This window comes from Sphaeramia orbicularis, chromosome 11, assembly GCF_902148855.1.
Source record: "Sphaeramia orbicularis chromosome 11, fSphaOr1.1, whole genome shotgun sequence".
NCBI lineage: Eukaryota > Metazoa > Chordata > Actinopteri > Kurtiformes > Apogonidae > Sphaeramia > Sphaeramia orbicularis.
The window spans coordinates 15,792,762-15,805,744 of NC_043967.1; the positions used below are offsets into that span (position 1 = coordinate 15,792,762).

The window sequence follows — 12,983 nt, forward strand, 5'->3', positions numbered from 1 at the left end:
TGATTTTGTTTATTCTTTGTTTTTTGTGTTTGTTGATTATGTTTTGTTTAATTGCTGTTGTTGTTTACTTTGTCTTATTGTTGACTTTATTGTGTATTCATTTATGTTGCCTTCAAGGACTTATGTATGTATGTATTTATTTATTTACTTTTCTGGTATGTCAGTATCTATGGACTTGACTTTTCATATATTCTGCTGATAGGAAGCTGAAGATAGACTGTTGTGTGGACAAGAGGTGGGATTAAATACATTATACTTCCTCTCACTCGAATGTGCAAATGAAGTCATGTATATGTGTAAGTTTTATTTTTGTTTTTTTGTTTTCTTCCATGACTTCTTACTACCTGTTTTATTTCTAAGGACTAAGTAAGATTACTTTGTCTTGTTGCATATTCAAAAAAAAACAAACAAAAAAAAGCCCTTTGGTACCTGGTTTCTATTTCAGAAGTATCTTGATGAAATTTTTTGCCATGCTTATCACATGCAAGCTCAGTGAAAAGAATCTAGGTGTGAATAGAGTTAAATTAATTTTGAGTGACGTTCTTCACCCATCTGCTTATCTGCTGTTTGCACGTCTTCAGCTAGTAGCTCATCACTTTCACAAATGAATCCCAGTGAAATGAATCCAGCTTCTGGAAGACTATGCGCTCACCACTGAGTTCTCCAATTTGGGGTCCAATGAAAGGTCCATCTGTCAGGTTTACACTACCAGTCAAAAGTTTGGACTCACCTGGTTTTTCTTTATTTTCATGACTATTTATTTTGATTCAGTGTAGATTCTCACTGAAGGCATCAAAACTATGAATGAACACACATGGAATTATGTAGTTAAAAAAGTGTGACATAACTCAAAGCATGTTTTATATTTTAGATTCTTCAAAATAGCCACATTTTGTTTTTATTACTGCTTTGCACATTCTTGGCATTCTCTTGATGAGCTTCATGAGGCAGTCACCTGAAATGTTTTCCAACAGTCTTGAAGGAGTTCCCAGTGATGCTGAGCACTTGTTGGCCATCTGCGGTCCATCTAATGTCATTTAAATGAGAAGGGGAGTCCAAACTTTTGACTGGTAGTGTACATCAGATAATTTAGAACTAAACTAAGTTTATCTTTCACATATTGAAATCTGCCATCTGAATTTGGATCACTAGGAACTTATATAACCCAAATGCTGACATGATATGTTCATTCATTCATTCATTCATTCATTCATTCATTTCATTTATTTTGTTCATGGATGTGCATTTCATCAGCAGACATTCAATAATCAGATGAACAAACATGTACACACCCATGCCCGAAAAGGAGCAGGATGAAGAAAATCTTATATTTCCTGCCCCCATCTAAATAATAATACCCTTAATGGTTAACTATACACAACTAACTATAAAGTCATACTGTATAAAGTCAGACAAACCAAACAAAATACATCCAAAGATAATACAAAATGAATACAAACCCAAGTGAAAAGTGACATGTCCAGGAAGTACAAAACAAAACAAAAAAAAAGTTAAATATATACCTGACGGAATGATGCAAAATCATGACAATACCAGACCAAAATAAGTAAATAAATATGTCACAAGATGCAAAACAAACACAAAGAAAAATGTAAAAACTTATAACTCTTCATATAATCTCATTGTTCTGTCTTTATATACTTTTTTCAGTTGGAATATGTTTTTTTTTACAGTCCGTCAGCTCATTATAAAGAGAATTCCCGTGTTTAATATGTAGCTATACAGTGAAAAATGTAGTCAGATTTGAACCAAGCATACGTGATACAGGTAAAGTTTTGGTTAAATCAAATTGAAGTAAAATCAGGTATTTTTCCACTGCCAGTAAAATTATTGTCCACTCTTATACAAGCAATTCCACTTTGGCTCAGTGGACAGAGTAAATTATGTGGAGAAACAAAAACATGCTTCCTGTTGACTAATGCCTTTTAAGATGAGACTAATGACAAAACAAAGCAGTTTTCTTAAGCTCGGTACAAACAGATGTGAGGAGCAGGGTGAAGTCAGTTCAGGCTCTTTCCATCACTTGTTTCAGTACTCGGGGCCCAGTGACATTTCACAAAATTAAATGAACGTTGCTTTAATTTCCCCATAACAGCATGTACTATTAACCCTTTATAGGGCACTCACAGAAATACTCTGAAATACAAAATGTGAACCTTGGTGTGTTACTGGAGGACATTAAAAGACTTTATTATTTTAGTGAAGTTTTTCAAAATTTTTTATCATGTGGGTGCTTCTATGAAACTGGTCCCTAAAAACAGGACATGGGGGCTAAGAATTCAAACCAGATGTAGATTAAATGATATGAAGCAAGTTTGGAAGCACTTTGGGTCTATTTTAAAAAATAAATATTCACTGAGATAAAAGAGAAACAATTTTTTAGATAAAAACAATTTTTTTTTCTGCATTATTTTCTTTATACAAAAATCCACATGTAACACGATAAAAAGGAGAACAAAAATTATGCGCTACTATTTTTTTAATATCTCTTTATTCTCTCACAGGTACATTTTGGGAATTGAACTAATTATGCAAGGCAGAGTGTTTGACAAAAATGACCACTGTTGCAAAATCACTCTCAATTTATATGCGTTTAACTGGGCAGGTTCTGTGTGTAACATAAGTGGACACGATGGGTTACATACAAAACCTGGAATGAGACTGCCAATTCATGAAAAACCCACATGTCTGGATTAGAAAAACTTCTAGGATCATCAAATTTAACACAGTGTCTTTATTTATATCGCTACATAAGACCATTTCAAGCCATGTTTTCCAGATCAAATGCACTGACACCTAGGTAAGTTTTCATGTCCCAATTTTTGTCCTATTTTTGGCCCCAATATCTTATCAAAAATTCATTGATTTTGGGATGGCTCAGAGCAAGAGTATAATTTTTTTGCATTTATCTGAGGTCTCATTAGATACATCCTGGGGAGAAATATGTCTAAATTTCTCCTTTATTATTGGGTCTAAAAAGCTGGCAAAGTGCCAGATACCAAAATGTACCCAGTTTCATAGAAGCACCCATGTAGAAAATCAAGGTCAGTGAAGTTAGCATATTTAGTTCCTTGACCTTAAGTGGCAAAAAAAAAAAAAAAAATACAAAAAGTAAATACAAAAAATACAATAAAAACAAATGTAAGTTGAAAGGAACATGTATTTTAGAACAGTAGAACATCACTTTTAGAACATTAGACCAACATAAGTGCTGATCCAGACACCTGTCCACATCCACATGATCCATCATTCCTTACATTAGTACCATTACTTCATGGTACCGAACAAAGCAGGTACACTCACTTTTCATGCAGAGGTGGACCTTACAGACCCTGTAGACCACATTGGACCTGAGTTTGTTGACTCACTGTCCTCATTTTTACTGTTGTTGTCATTGTCTTGTAATGTATGTGGGAATGACCAAAAATAGTCATTTGCCTAATAAAGGGTTAAAAAAATACACCTGTAAATTGGGAAAAAGTTATCATCAGGGCATCAGTGAGTATATATTCCACTGTCATTACAACTACGGGAATATTGATAATTGACAGGTGTCATATAAACAGTTCATTCTACTTGGATATGACCTTAACCCATAAGGAGCCAGCATTACTTTTATGTCAGTTCCCAAATTAAATTCTCTCTGTATCTAACCTTTCGTAAGTGATTTATCACCAATTATTTATAATATTATCCTCGGCATTTTGTATTTTGAGAGTATTAATCAGGTGTTTTCCTGTATTTAATTCATGGATGATGTAGATGTTCATAAAAGCTCAGATTAAAGTTGATGGGTATTGTATTAAAAACAGAGAAAACTGAAGAAAAAGTGACTTTTTCAGTTAAATATATCATTAACTGAACATAAATCTAGTGTGTCCATCCACTGTCACTGATCCAACTCCATGGGTTTTACTGGTGAATCAATGTTGTAGAAGATGACGGTGTTTCCATGTTCACTACAGAGCCTCTGAACATCCAAATGGGTCATATCTGATGACCATAAAAAGATGACAAACTGTATTTTACATCAATTCTTTACATGTATTGATAGGATTAGTGGATCAACAGGTATTAATTATTTTAGATCAGTAAATGCTTGTGGTCAGTGATGGATGTTTGGGTCTTTATGGGTTTTCTTCCAGTGTATTAGTACTTCGTAATCTAAGTGATATTTTATTATGTTCGTCGTTTGTCCAGGACAACATGGATGGAAATGAGCTTTTCTGCTAAATCTGGTGCATACATCTTGTTCTTTGCAACTAATGCCAAAACACACTGTCCTGTAACTAACAAACTAAATAAATAAATAGATAAATAAAATAAATGAAGGATATGCTGATATTCTGTTTTTCTGTGGATTCTTTAGACTCATATATAGCAAATATGCATTTAATTTGTGGGTTTTAGGTCACACACAGCCCCTGTTTACCTTTAGCTAGAGCATACACAAAGATCTTCTAGATAAACATGGATGAATCCAAAGCAAAGTGCACATTTCTGGTCAGAAGGAGAAGCACACCGACATTATGAAAGGTTCAACAGGTTTTTTAATAGGTGCAAATACCAAGATACCTTTTCAAGGTGTCTGAAGGAATGAAAGTGGAAGGCTGTGTTGATACAAGCCATGTCTAGAGTCACTTAATAGGAAAACCTTTTTTTGCTTGCTTGATTTAAGATTAAGAATCAGGCAGCGGCTTTAATTTTATGATCAGTTGTGGATGGACTAGGGCACACCCTTTGGGAACACTCATAATACGCTTCCTTAACTGTATCTCACTTCTATCGCCTGAAACTAAAGGATATCAAAATGAAATCAGCATGAAGTGGTTGACTTTGATTTGCTTTCATTTTCACTCTCTATCTCACTCTCACACACATCCACCCACACATCCTTTTTTTTCTAACATGACACAAACATGAGCCTGTGATTTGAAGAATGTACAAAAGTCATACTGCAATTTTTTACCACATATTGCAGTTGCAGCATGAGTGATGATTTTAGAGGCAATGGTCAATTTTGCATTTCACATTTCACAGACATAAAAATGATGATGGTGGCATGATATTTGCTGTGGTAAATGGACTGTACCTTTATACTGCAGAGTGTTTTCAACTTAAATGGCACAAAAAGCACTTCACTGTGTCATACTCAGAACACATTCACACATCAGTGGAGCAGCTGCTGGTAGAAACTTGGGTTCAGTCTCTTGCTCAATGACATTCAGGAGTGTGGATAGAGGACGCAGCAATCGAACTGCCAACCGGAATGGTGACAACCTCGAGTCACAGTTAGAGGCAACAAACAAGCATTTTCCATTAGGATGTCATGTTATGTTTGCATAGCATGATGTGCGGCTTTAGGGTGATGTTGATAATTGTTCATCCCTACAGAAACTAAAAGGAACCCTCACCTTAACCCAGATATTAACCCTAAAATGTACTGATTTATCTTTTGGGGTCCGGTGTTTTGTGTACTGTGAGAACAAACACAGAGAAACATCCACCCTCACACACACACACACACACACACACACACACACACACACACACAGAGACAGAGAGAGAGAGAGAGAGAGGAGAGAGGATAGATAGATAGATAGATAGATAGATAGATAGATAGATAGATAGATAGATAGATAGATAGATAGATAGATAGATAGATAGATAGATAGATAGATAGATAGATAGATAGATAGATAGATAGATAGATAGATAGATAGATAGATAGATAGATACTTTATCAATCCCGAGGGAAATTCATGTATTCAGCAGCTTTGCATATAGCACAAGACAAAAAACAGACGAAACAAAACAAAGACAGTGGGTTAGTAACCAGGCTGACATTAAGGTTAGTATATATACTCTAAAAGACACTTGCTAAAGACACATACGTAATCAAAAGCTCTTCTTGCAACAGAGTTACTGCCTGTTATTTCAGACATTGATTTGCTCTCTTTCCGTCGGTTCACTTGAAGTACAAGAAATCAAGAGATGTGGATGTTGACAGTCTCATCACACTGATTGAAAATACAATATAATTACTGTTTTATTGCCCCGGGTTGATGTAAGCATGCACAGACCAAACTGCTGCCTGCCTCGTAAAGGTTAGCTCAGCTATTAACAAAGGGAGGAAACAAAGAATTAATCCAATTCATCCTGAGCACCAGTTTTCAGTGTCTTATTTTTCAGCTTCACACACATGCAACTGTTTTGAAATATTACTCTTTTTACTGGCTATGATCTACAGAAGCGTTAGTCACATTAGTGCTTGTCTACGACAATATCTTTGATTAAAAATATCAATCATTAGTACAATAATGGCTACCCAAAGCAGAGTTATTATAGTTAGACTAAAATAGGAAGTAAAGAATAATTTTCTTCAAGGAAATTTTAGCTTTGTGATAAAATGAGAATGATAATTACCATGGTTTCATTTTATATCACATCAAATTATCATTTTAATATGATACTGTGATAATTTTGGATCAAGGGCTACAGTTATTATATTACATTCATTCACTCACAGGGGTGCTGGAGCCTATCACAGGGGCCATTGGGCAAAGGCAGGGTAATAATAATAATAATAATAATAATAATAATAATAATAATAATAATAATAATAATAATAATAATAAATTGCATTTATAAAGCACTTTTCATTCAACAGAATCTCAAAGTGCTACAGAGAGAAGACATATACCCACAACATGTCAAAAGTTCATCACAAGGCTGACGTACAATATAGGGATCAACAACCATTCACTCTCATATTCACACCTACGGGTAATTTAGATTGACCAGTTAACCCATTAAGGCCTGTGTCTTTGGACGGTGGGAAAAAGGTGGAGTACCTGGAGAGAACCCACAGCCGGTGCTGGGATTGAACCCACAACCTTCTTGCTGAAACAGTGGTAACCGCTGCAATGTAATCATTTTATGACTTCAGGTTTTATTTTGTCTATACAGTCAAATAAAGTGTGAAAAATTTCAATGTTATTTCACTTAATTTAACTCATTTTCCATGTTTTGACTTGAATCTTTGTCTGTTTGTTTTCAATGTTCTGCCTCTAGATTCTTGAAAAGTTCTGACCTAAACTGAAGATTTGTAGTTTGACACTAAAAAAGTTTTAAGCCATAAAAAACATTAGCTTTCATCTTTCACCCAGGACCAAGAATCAGACTGTAACCTGGAAAGAAGTAGTGATGTGACATTTATTGTGATAATTATTAAAACTGATTGAACATTTTTTGACATTTATTGTCCTAGCTAAAATAAAAATCATAAAATGTCAGTTTCCATAAACATGAAGATCTGCACCGTAACACAACATTAATGTAGTAAATCAGAACAGACAAATCAGGTTACTTTAGTTACATGTACTGAATATCAAACTCTTCCATGTGTTTATCAGCATCAGTGGTTTAGGATGAATTGGAATAAAATGGCTTTACCCAGTGTCAAACATTCTTTCATGATGTCTTTCAGATTCCCAAAAGAAAAAATAAAACTACAAACATGATTTATGAGGCTGAAATCAAAGGAGAAACTCAAAAGTGAAAATAAATAAATAAAATAATCCCACCTGCATGTTTTCTCTCAGGTCCGTGGCTTCTCGAAGTTGAGGAGCTGCCATTTTGAAAACCTCGTCCACAGCTCGAACACCCAAATCCCTGAGGGCTGTGTAGTCGCGTCCCTTTCGCGCCTTCCTCACAGACAAACCCCTTTTGTGAGGCTTTCCCCCTCCTCTCCGATTGGTCAGGGCCACATGAACAAACAGTTTTGCATGGGGAAGCTCCTCCCCCGTCAAAGACTGGAGCGGTACGTGGCGGTAACCCGGCTGTAGACACTCCAGAGGGATGGTGTACTGACCTGCAGCAACAGAAAACATAACAAGATTTCAGGTTTAAAAGTGTTTCAGAGTCCAGACATTTGCAAACTTCCACACTGACACCCACCTATGAACTCATCCCCTATGAAGTCGTCATCCAGGACCACGAAGCGGACCATGGCGAGCTCTGGAAGATTGATCTGGAACTCAAAACTCTCATCAAAAATGGGGTTGTCACCGTTTTGGGTCACAGTTCTCGTGCGACGCTCTGAGCAGTCAGCTGGGATGCCGTGGATCTCTACGTACACATACGGGTCTACCACGTCCCCTTTGGCCCCTGAACCCCTGGGCTTGGGCAGGTTCTGGCCACTAATCACCTGTGACGGAAGACAAAAACTGTCATTTACTCATCAACAATTACCAAACTCGTATCATTTCAAGTAGAGCCGGGCAACAGTAGACATTTTTTTTACATATCTTCCTGAGACCCAGCAATGCATTTTTGTCCTCTGTAATGGACAAGAGTTTCACACCTTTACCCTTAAAAAATTTTAAAAAATGTCCACTGGAAAGGACATTATATTAAAAAAAAAAATGTATCTGGAAATGACTGTTGCATTGTGCTGTTTTCAATTAAGGCAATTATTTAATGGAAAATGGCAAACATGTTTACTCACTGGGTCTAGGGAGGATATTGATCTGCATTGGTATTAATCATGTTACATATTTTCATAATATTTGTGGCTATCAGACTGTTTAACTCCACCTAATTATAATTACACACAATTATATATATTAGGTATATTTCTTTAATTATCATATTGATAGGATATGGTCTGGTACATAATGTAAAATTGCTGTACTAATTTTGTGTCTTAATACAGTTTTTTAACATGTATATTTGGTATATTATATATTCAGAGCTATATATATATATATATATATATATATATATATATATATATATATATATATATATATATATGTTTGTATATTTAGAGCTTTATATATGTATATATATTTATATATTTTCTTTTCTGTTGTATTGATAATTTATTTCCTGCTACTTTTTTATTATACTTGAATGGAACGACTATAACAACCATTTCCTCTAGGGATTAATAAAGTATTCTGATTCTGATTGTACTAGTGTTCTGATAACAACTGAAACCTGAAGAAAAAGGCTTCATTAGTTAAACTTTACCATGGGCTCTTTTCAAAATGTTTTAAGTCAAGCTTTTAAACCCATAAAGACCCAGTGCTACTTATGTGGCAGTTCCCAAACGAATTTTTCTTAATTTTTAACGTTTTTTAAGTGATTTATCACAACTTATTTTAATATTATGCTATGAATTTTGAAATTTTAAGTGAAAATCATGTATTTTCCTCTATTTAATTCACTGATCATGTAGATGTCCATAAAAGATCAGATTAAAGTTGAGAGTTATATCAAAAACAGAGAAAACTGAAGAAAAACTGACTTTTTTAGTAAGATACAACTATTTAACTGATTAACTGAACTTATAAACAAGTGTATCCATCCACTGTCATTGATCAAACTCCATGGGTTTTACTGGTGAATCAATGTTATAGAAGATGACATTGTTTCTACGGTAACTACAGAGCCTCTGAACAATCCAAATGGGTCATATCTGATGACCATGAAAAGATGAATTGATAGGATTAGTGGATCAACAGGAATTAAACATTTTATATCAGTAAATAATTTTGGTCGCCAGTGGATGTTTGGGTCTTTATGGGTTAAAGTGATAATCTCAATGACACAAGCCTATATAAAATAACAAAATGCCATGAGCGCATATTGTCTATCTGTGCCATTATAGATGCAAACAATGATGCTGAGGTAATGATGCTGCTGATACAATAGAGGTATTTATGTGTACAGAAAAAAATCACAACAAAGGTGGAAAATGTGGAAAAAGAAGGCAATTTAGAGATGTCAGTTTTGCAAATAAAGCCAAAGTTTAGTCTTTCTTGCACAGATAAATGCATGTGTCACACTGATCGTCATGTCATTTCTTGCTGCATTTCTATTGGTTGTTTAGTAGATGCAGAACATAGCAGCAGTTCCCATCTGTGCCCCTCTCTCACTGTGAGATGTGGGGCCAGATGTTGTATTCTAGCAATGATTCAAGATATCGCTGTCTTACAATACAGACTCTACATTATTATATTATTCCTTTTAACTAGCACTACAACATTGTGGCCAATATTGCAGTTTTGAGCTTGCTCATTAAGGAAAATGAATTATTGATCATTTTAAATGTGCATTTTTTTAAGTCAAACACACAGACTTTCATTTTGTAATACCTCTCACTGCTCAGTGTCACTGAGGCCAAAATATTGCAACATACACTGGACCAATAAAGTGCATTTTCATACAGTTACATAATTGCACATGCTTGCATTGCAAATGTTGTCTGAACAAGAACAAAACAAGGTGAGTGGGTTTTCAAGATGCAGTTTAAATGCACTTTTCAATGCCTGTGTGCCTTTTTTTTTTTTTGCTTTTTTTCTTTTGTGCTCAAAGACAGGTAGATTTCAGAGTTTTCTAGATGAATGTGAATGCACCATCAAGTCCCTAACCCTACCTATGTGTCTGTGTCAAAATGACACCAAAACTCAGCATATTTTTATTATGTGACTATTTTGGTATGAAACATTTACCCCTATTACGCACAAATTGGGAAATCTACCCGTGTTTGGCACTTTGAGGGTGTTATTTTCAATCCTGCCTGTAACTGAAACTACGCTTTGCGGTAAGAAAAGGGTGTGTACTTTGACATGCAATCCAAGAACAGAAGACTGACTGACTGTTGTCACATTTGTCTCTGCTATGTGATAGGCAATTAGATCTACTGATATAAAATTTAAAAAAAATTCCCAAGCTTATCTTCATTATTGACCTAAATTTTGTTATGATCCTGTTTCGAGATTGTTTTATCGCCCAGCTCTAATTTCAAGTATTTTAAGAAATCACATTGACCTTCACGTGGAGCAGCTGTGGTGAAACCCCAGGTACTGTGTCTCTGGTGTCAGCGCTGAAATAAGACACCTCTTGCCTCATGATGGCCGGGCGTAGAACATAACCACAGTTTCCATTCTGCCGGAACCAGGCTGTGTTCAGGTCCATCATCAGTCCTGCTGTTTGAAAATTCATGGACACTATCTGGCACCCACATTTCCACAGGTCCTGAGGGTTCATGTTGCTCGAGTCCACTCGCATGGGGCTGGGGTACACTCGGGTTAGAAAATGCTTGTTGTGGTTTACAAAGTCACCGGGGTTCTCGCCTGCGAGACGCACGGCCAGGGACTCGTGAATGGAACATAATTCCCAAGGTTTTTGGCTTTTGGATGATGTTGGAAAGTCAATAAAACGGACTGAGCAGCAAAGAGCTACAAGGTCCGAGAGCCGCGTCAAGAGTTGAAAACGTTTGGGGGGAAGATGAGGAGGGCTGGATTGTGTGACGGCCACGAAAGAGACATTTTTCTGCACCGTGTCCTTCTCGCATCCTCCCAGTCCTGCCCCTCCACTATTGGCAGCTTTCATTCTTTGACACATCTCAGCACCTTCATCCTCCTCACTTACATCCCCATCCTCCGCATCCCAGCACAGCCCCAGCTTTTTACCCTTAAGCAAAATCCGATGCTTTAAGGCCTGGGGCGACGGTAGGTACGACTCCCCTTCATCTGGGACGTCTGTGAACAACTTATCACCTAGTATCCTCAAAAGATGCTGCAACATCACTTTCTGCTGCCGAAGCGAACAGTGGTTCTCCAGACACAGAATTAAGGGATAATCTGAAGACACAAACGCAAACCTTCTGATCGCTTCCAGCACACAGTGGAGGATCAGCGGTGGAGAGAGTGTGTGTCCAGTACACACTACGGGTTCGTCGTCAGCACCGTCCCACACGTCCAACTCTACGCATCGACAGCCCATTTTGAGAGCGCGTATATATCCCGAGATGTCAGAGGGACCTCGAAACTGATCTTCGATGAGGTAGGTGTTGTGGGAGGAGTTGATGTAGTAGTGAGACAACGGCTGGGACATGTCCTGGAATACGGTGTCGTGCTCCCTGTCGAAGAGGTGGCATTCTGTTGAAGTGAGGTAGCTGGTGAAGCCGTCCAAAGATAAGAATCCCTGCTGACGACCCTCCTCTGATGGCTCATGGGATTGGATGAGCTTCAGGCTGGTTTCCTCACTCACCTGAGGAAAATGAGAATAGAAATGTGAGAGGTGTGGCGTAATAACATATTAACCCATAAAGACCAAGAGCTACGTTTGTGGTAATTACAAAAATGAATTTTTCTCTCTATTTAACCTTTCTTGAGTGTTTTATCACCATCTATTATAATATTATCCTCTGTATTTTGCATTTTTTCAGTGAAAATCATCTATTTTCCAGTATTTAACTCACTGATCATGTACATGTTCATAAAAGTTTAGAATAAAGTTGAGGGTTATTATGTCAGAAAGAAAACTGAAGAAAAAATTACTTTAATAATAATAATAACGGACTAGATTTATATAGCACTTTTTTATGAACACATACTCAAAGTCTACAATGGACCCATTATTCATTCACACACATTCACACTCTGGTGGTGGTAAACTACATATGCAGACTGATAGAAGCATGGCTGCCAATCCACACCAACTCTGACCATCACCAAACATTCATACACATTCATACATCAGTGTGAGTAGCAGCACTGGAGGCAAGAAGGGTGAAGTGTCTTGCCCAAGGACACAATGGAACATGACTAGGACAGAGCGGGGTTCGAACCACCAACCCTTTCGTTATTGGATGACCCGTTCTACCGGACACAGCCGACTCCATGATGATAAATTTCTTAGTAAATCTATCAACAACTGAACATAAACCAAGTGTCTCCATCCACTGTCATTGATCCAACTCCATGGGTTTTACTGGTGAATTAATGTTGTAGAAGATGACTGTGTTTCCACGGTAACTACAGAGCATCTGAACGTCCAAATGGGTCATATCTGATGACCATGAAAAGATAATGAACTGTATTTTACACCAATTATTCACATATATTGATAGGATTAGTGGATCAACAGGTATTAAATATTTTAGATCA

General features: G+C 36.6%; 1 protein-coding gene across 1 annotated transcript in view; it reads right to left on the reverse strand.

Annotated features, from left to right (window-relative positions):
• LOC115427932 (inactive phospholipase C-like protein 2) overlaps positions 1-12,983 on the reverse strand; it is a 53,511-nt gene that overhangs the window by 15,542 nt on the left and 24,986 nt on the right. Inside the window, exons 6-8 of the mRNA XM_030146673.1 lie at positions 10,861-12,084; positions 7,981-8,230; positions 7,608-7,894 (exon numbers count right to left, since the gene is read on the reverse strand). Of these exons, the coding sequence (XP_030002533.1) occupies positions 7,608-7,894; positions 7,981-8,230; positions 10,861-12,084 (1,761 nt within the window). The remainder of the gene's footprint in view (positions 1-7,607; positions 7,895-7,980; positions 8,231-10,860; positions 12,085-12,983) is intronic.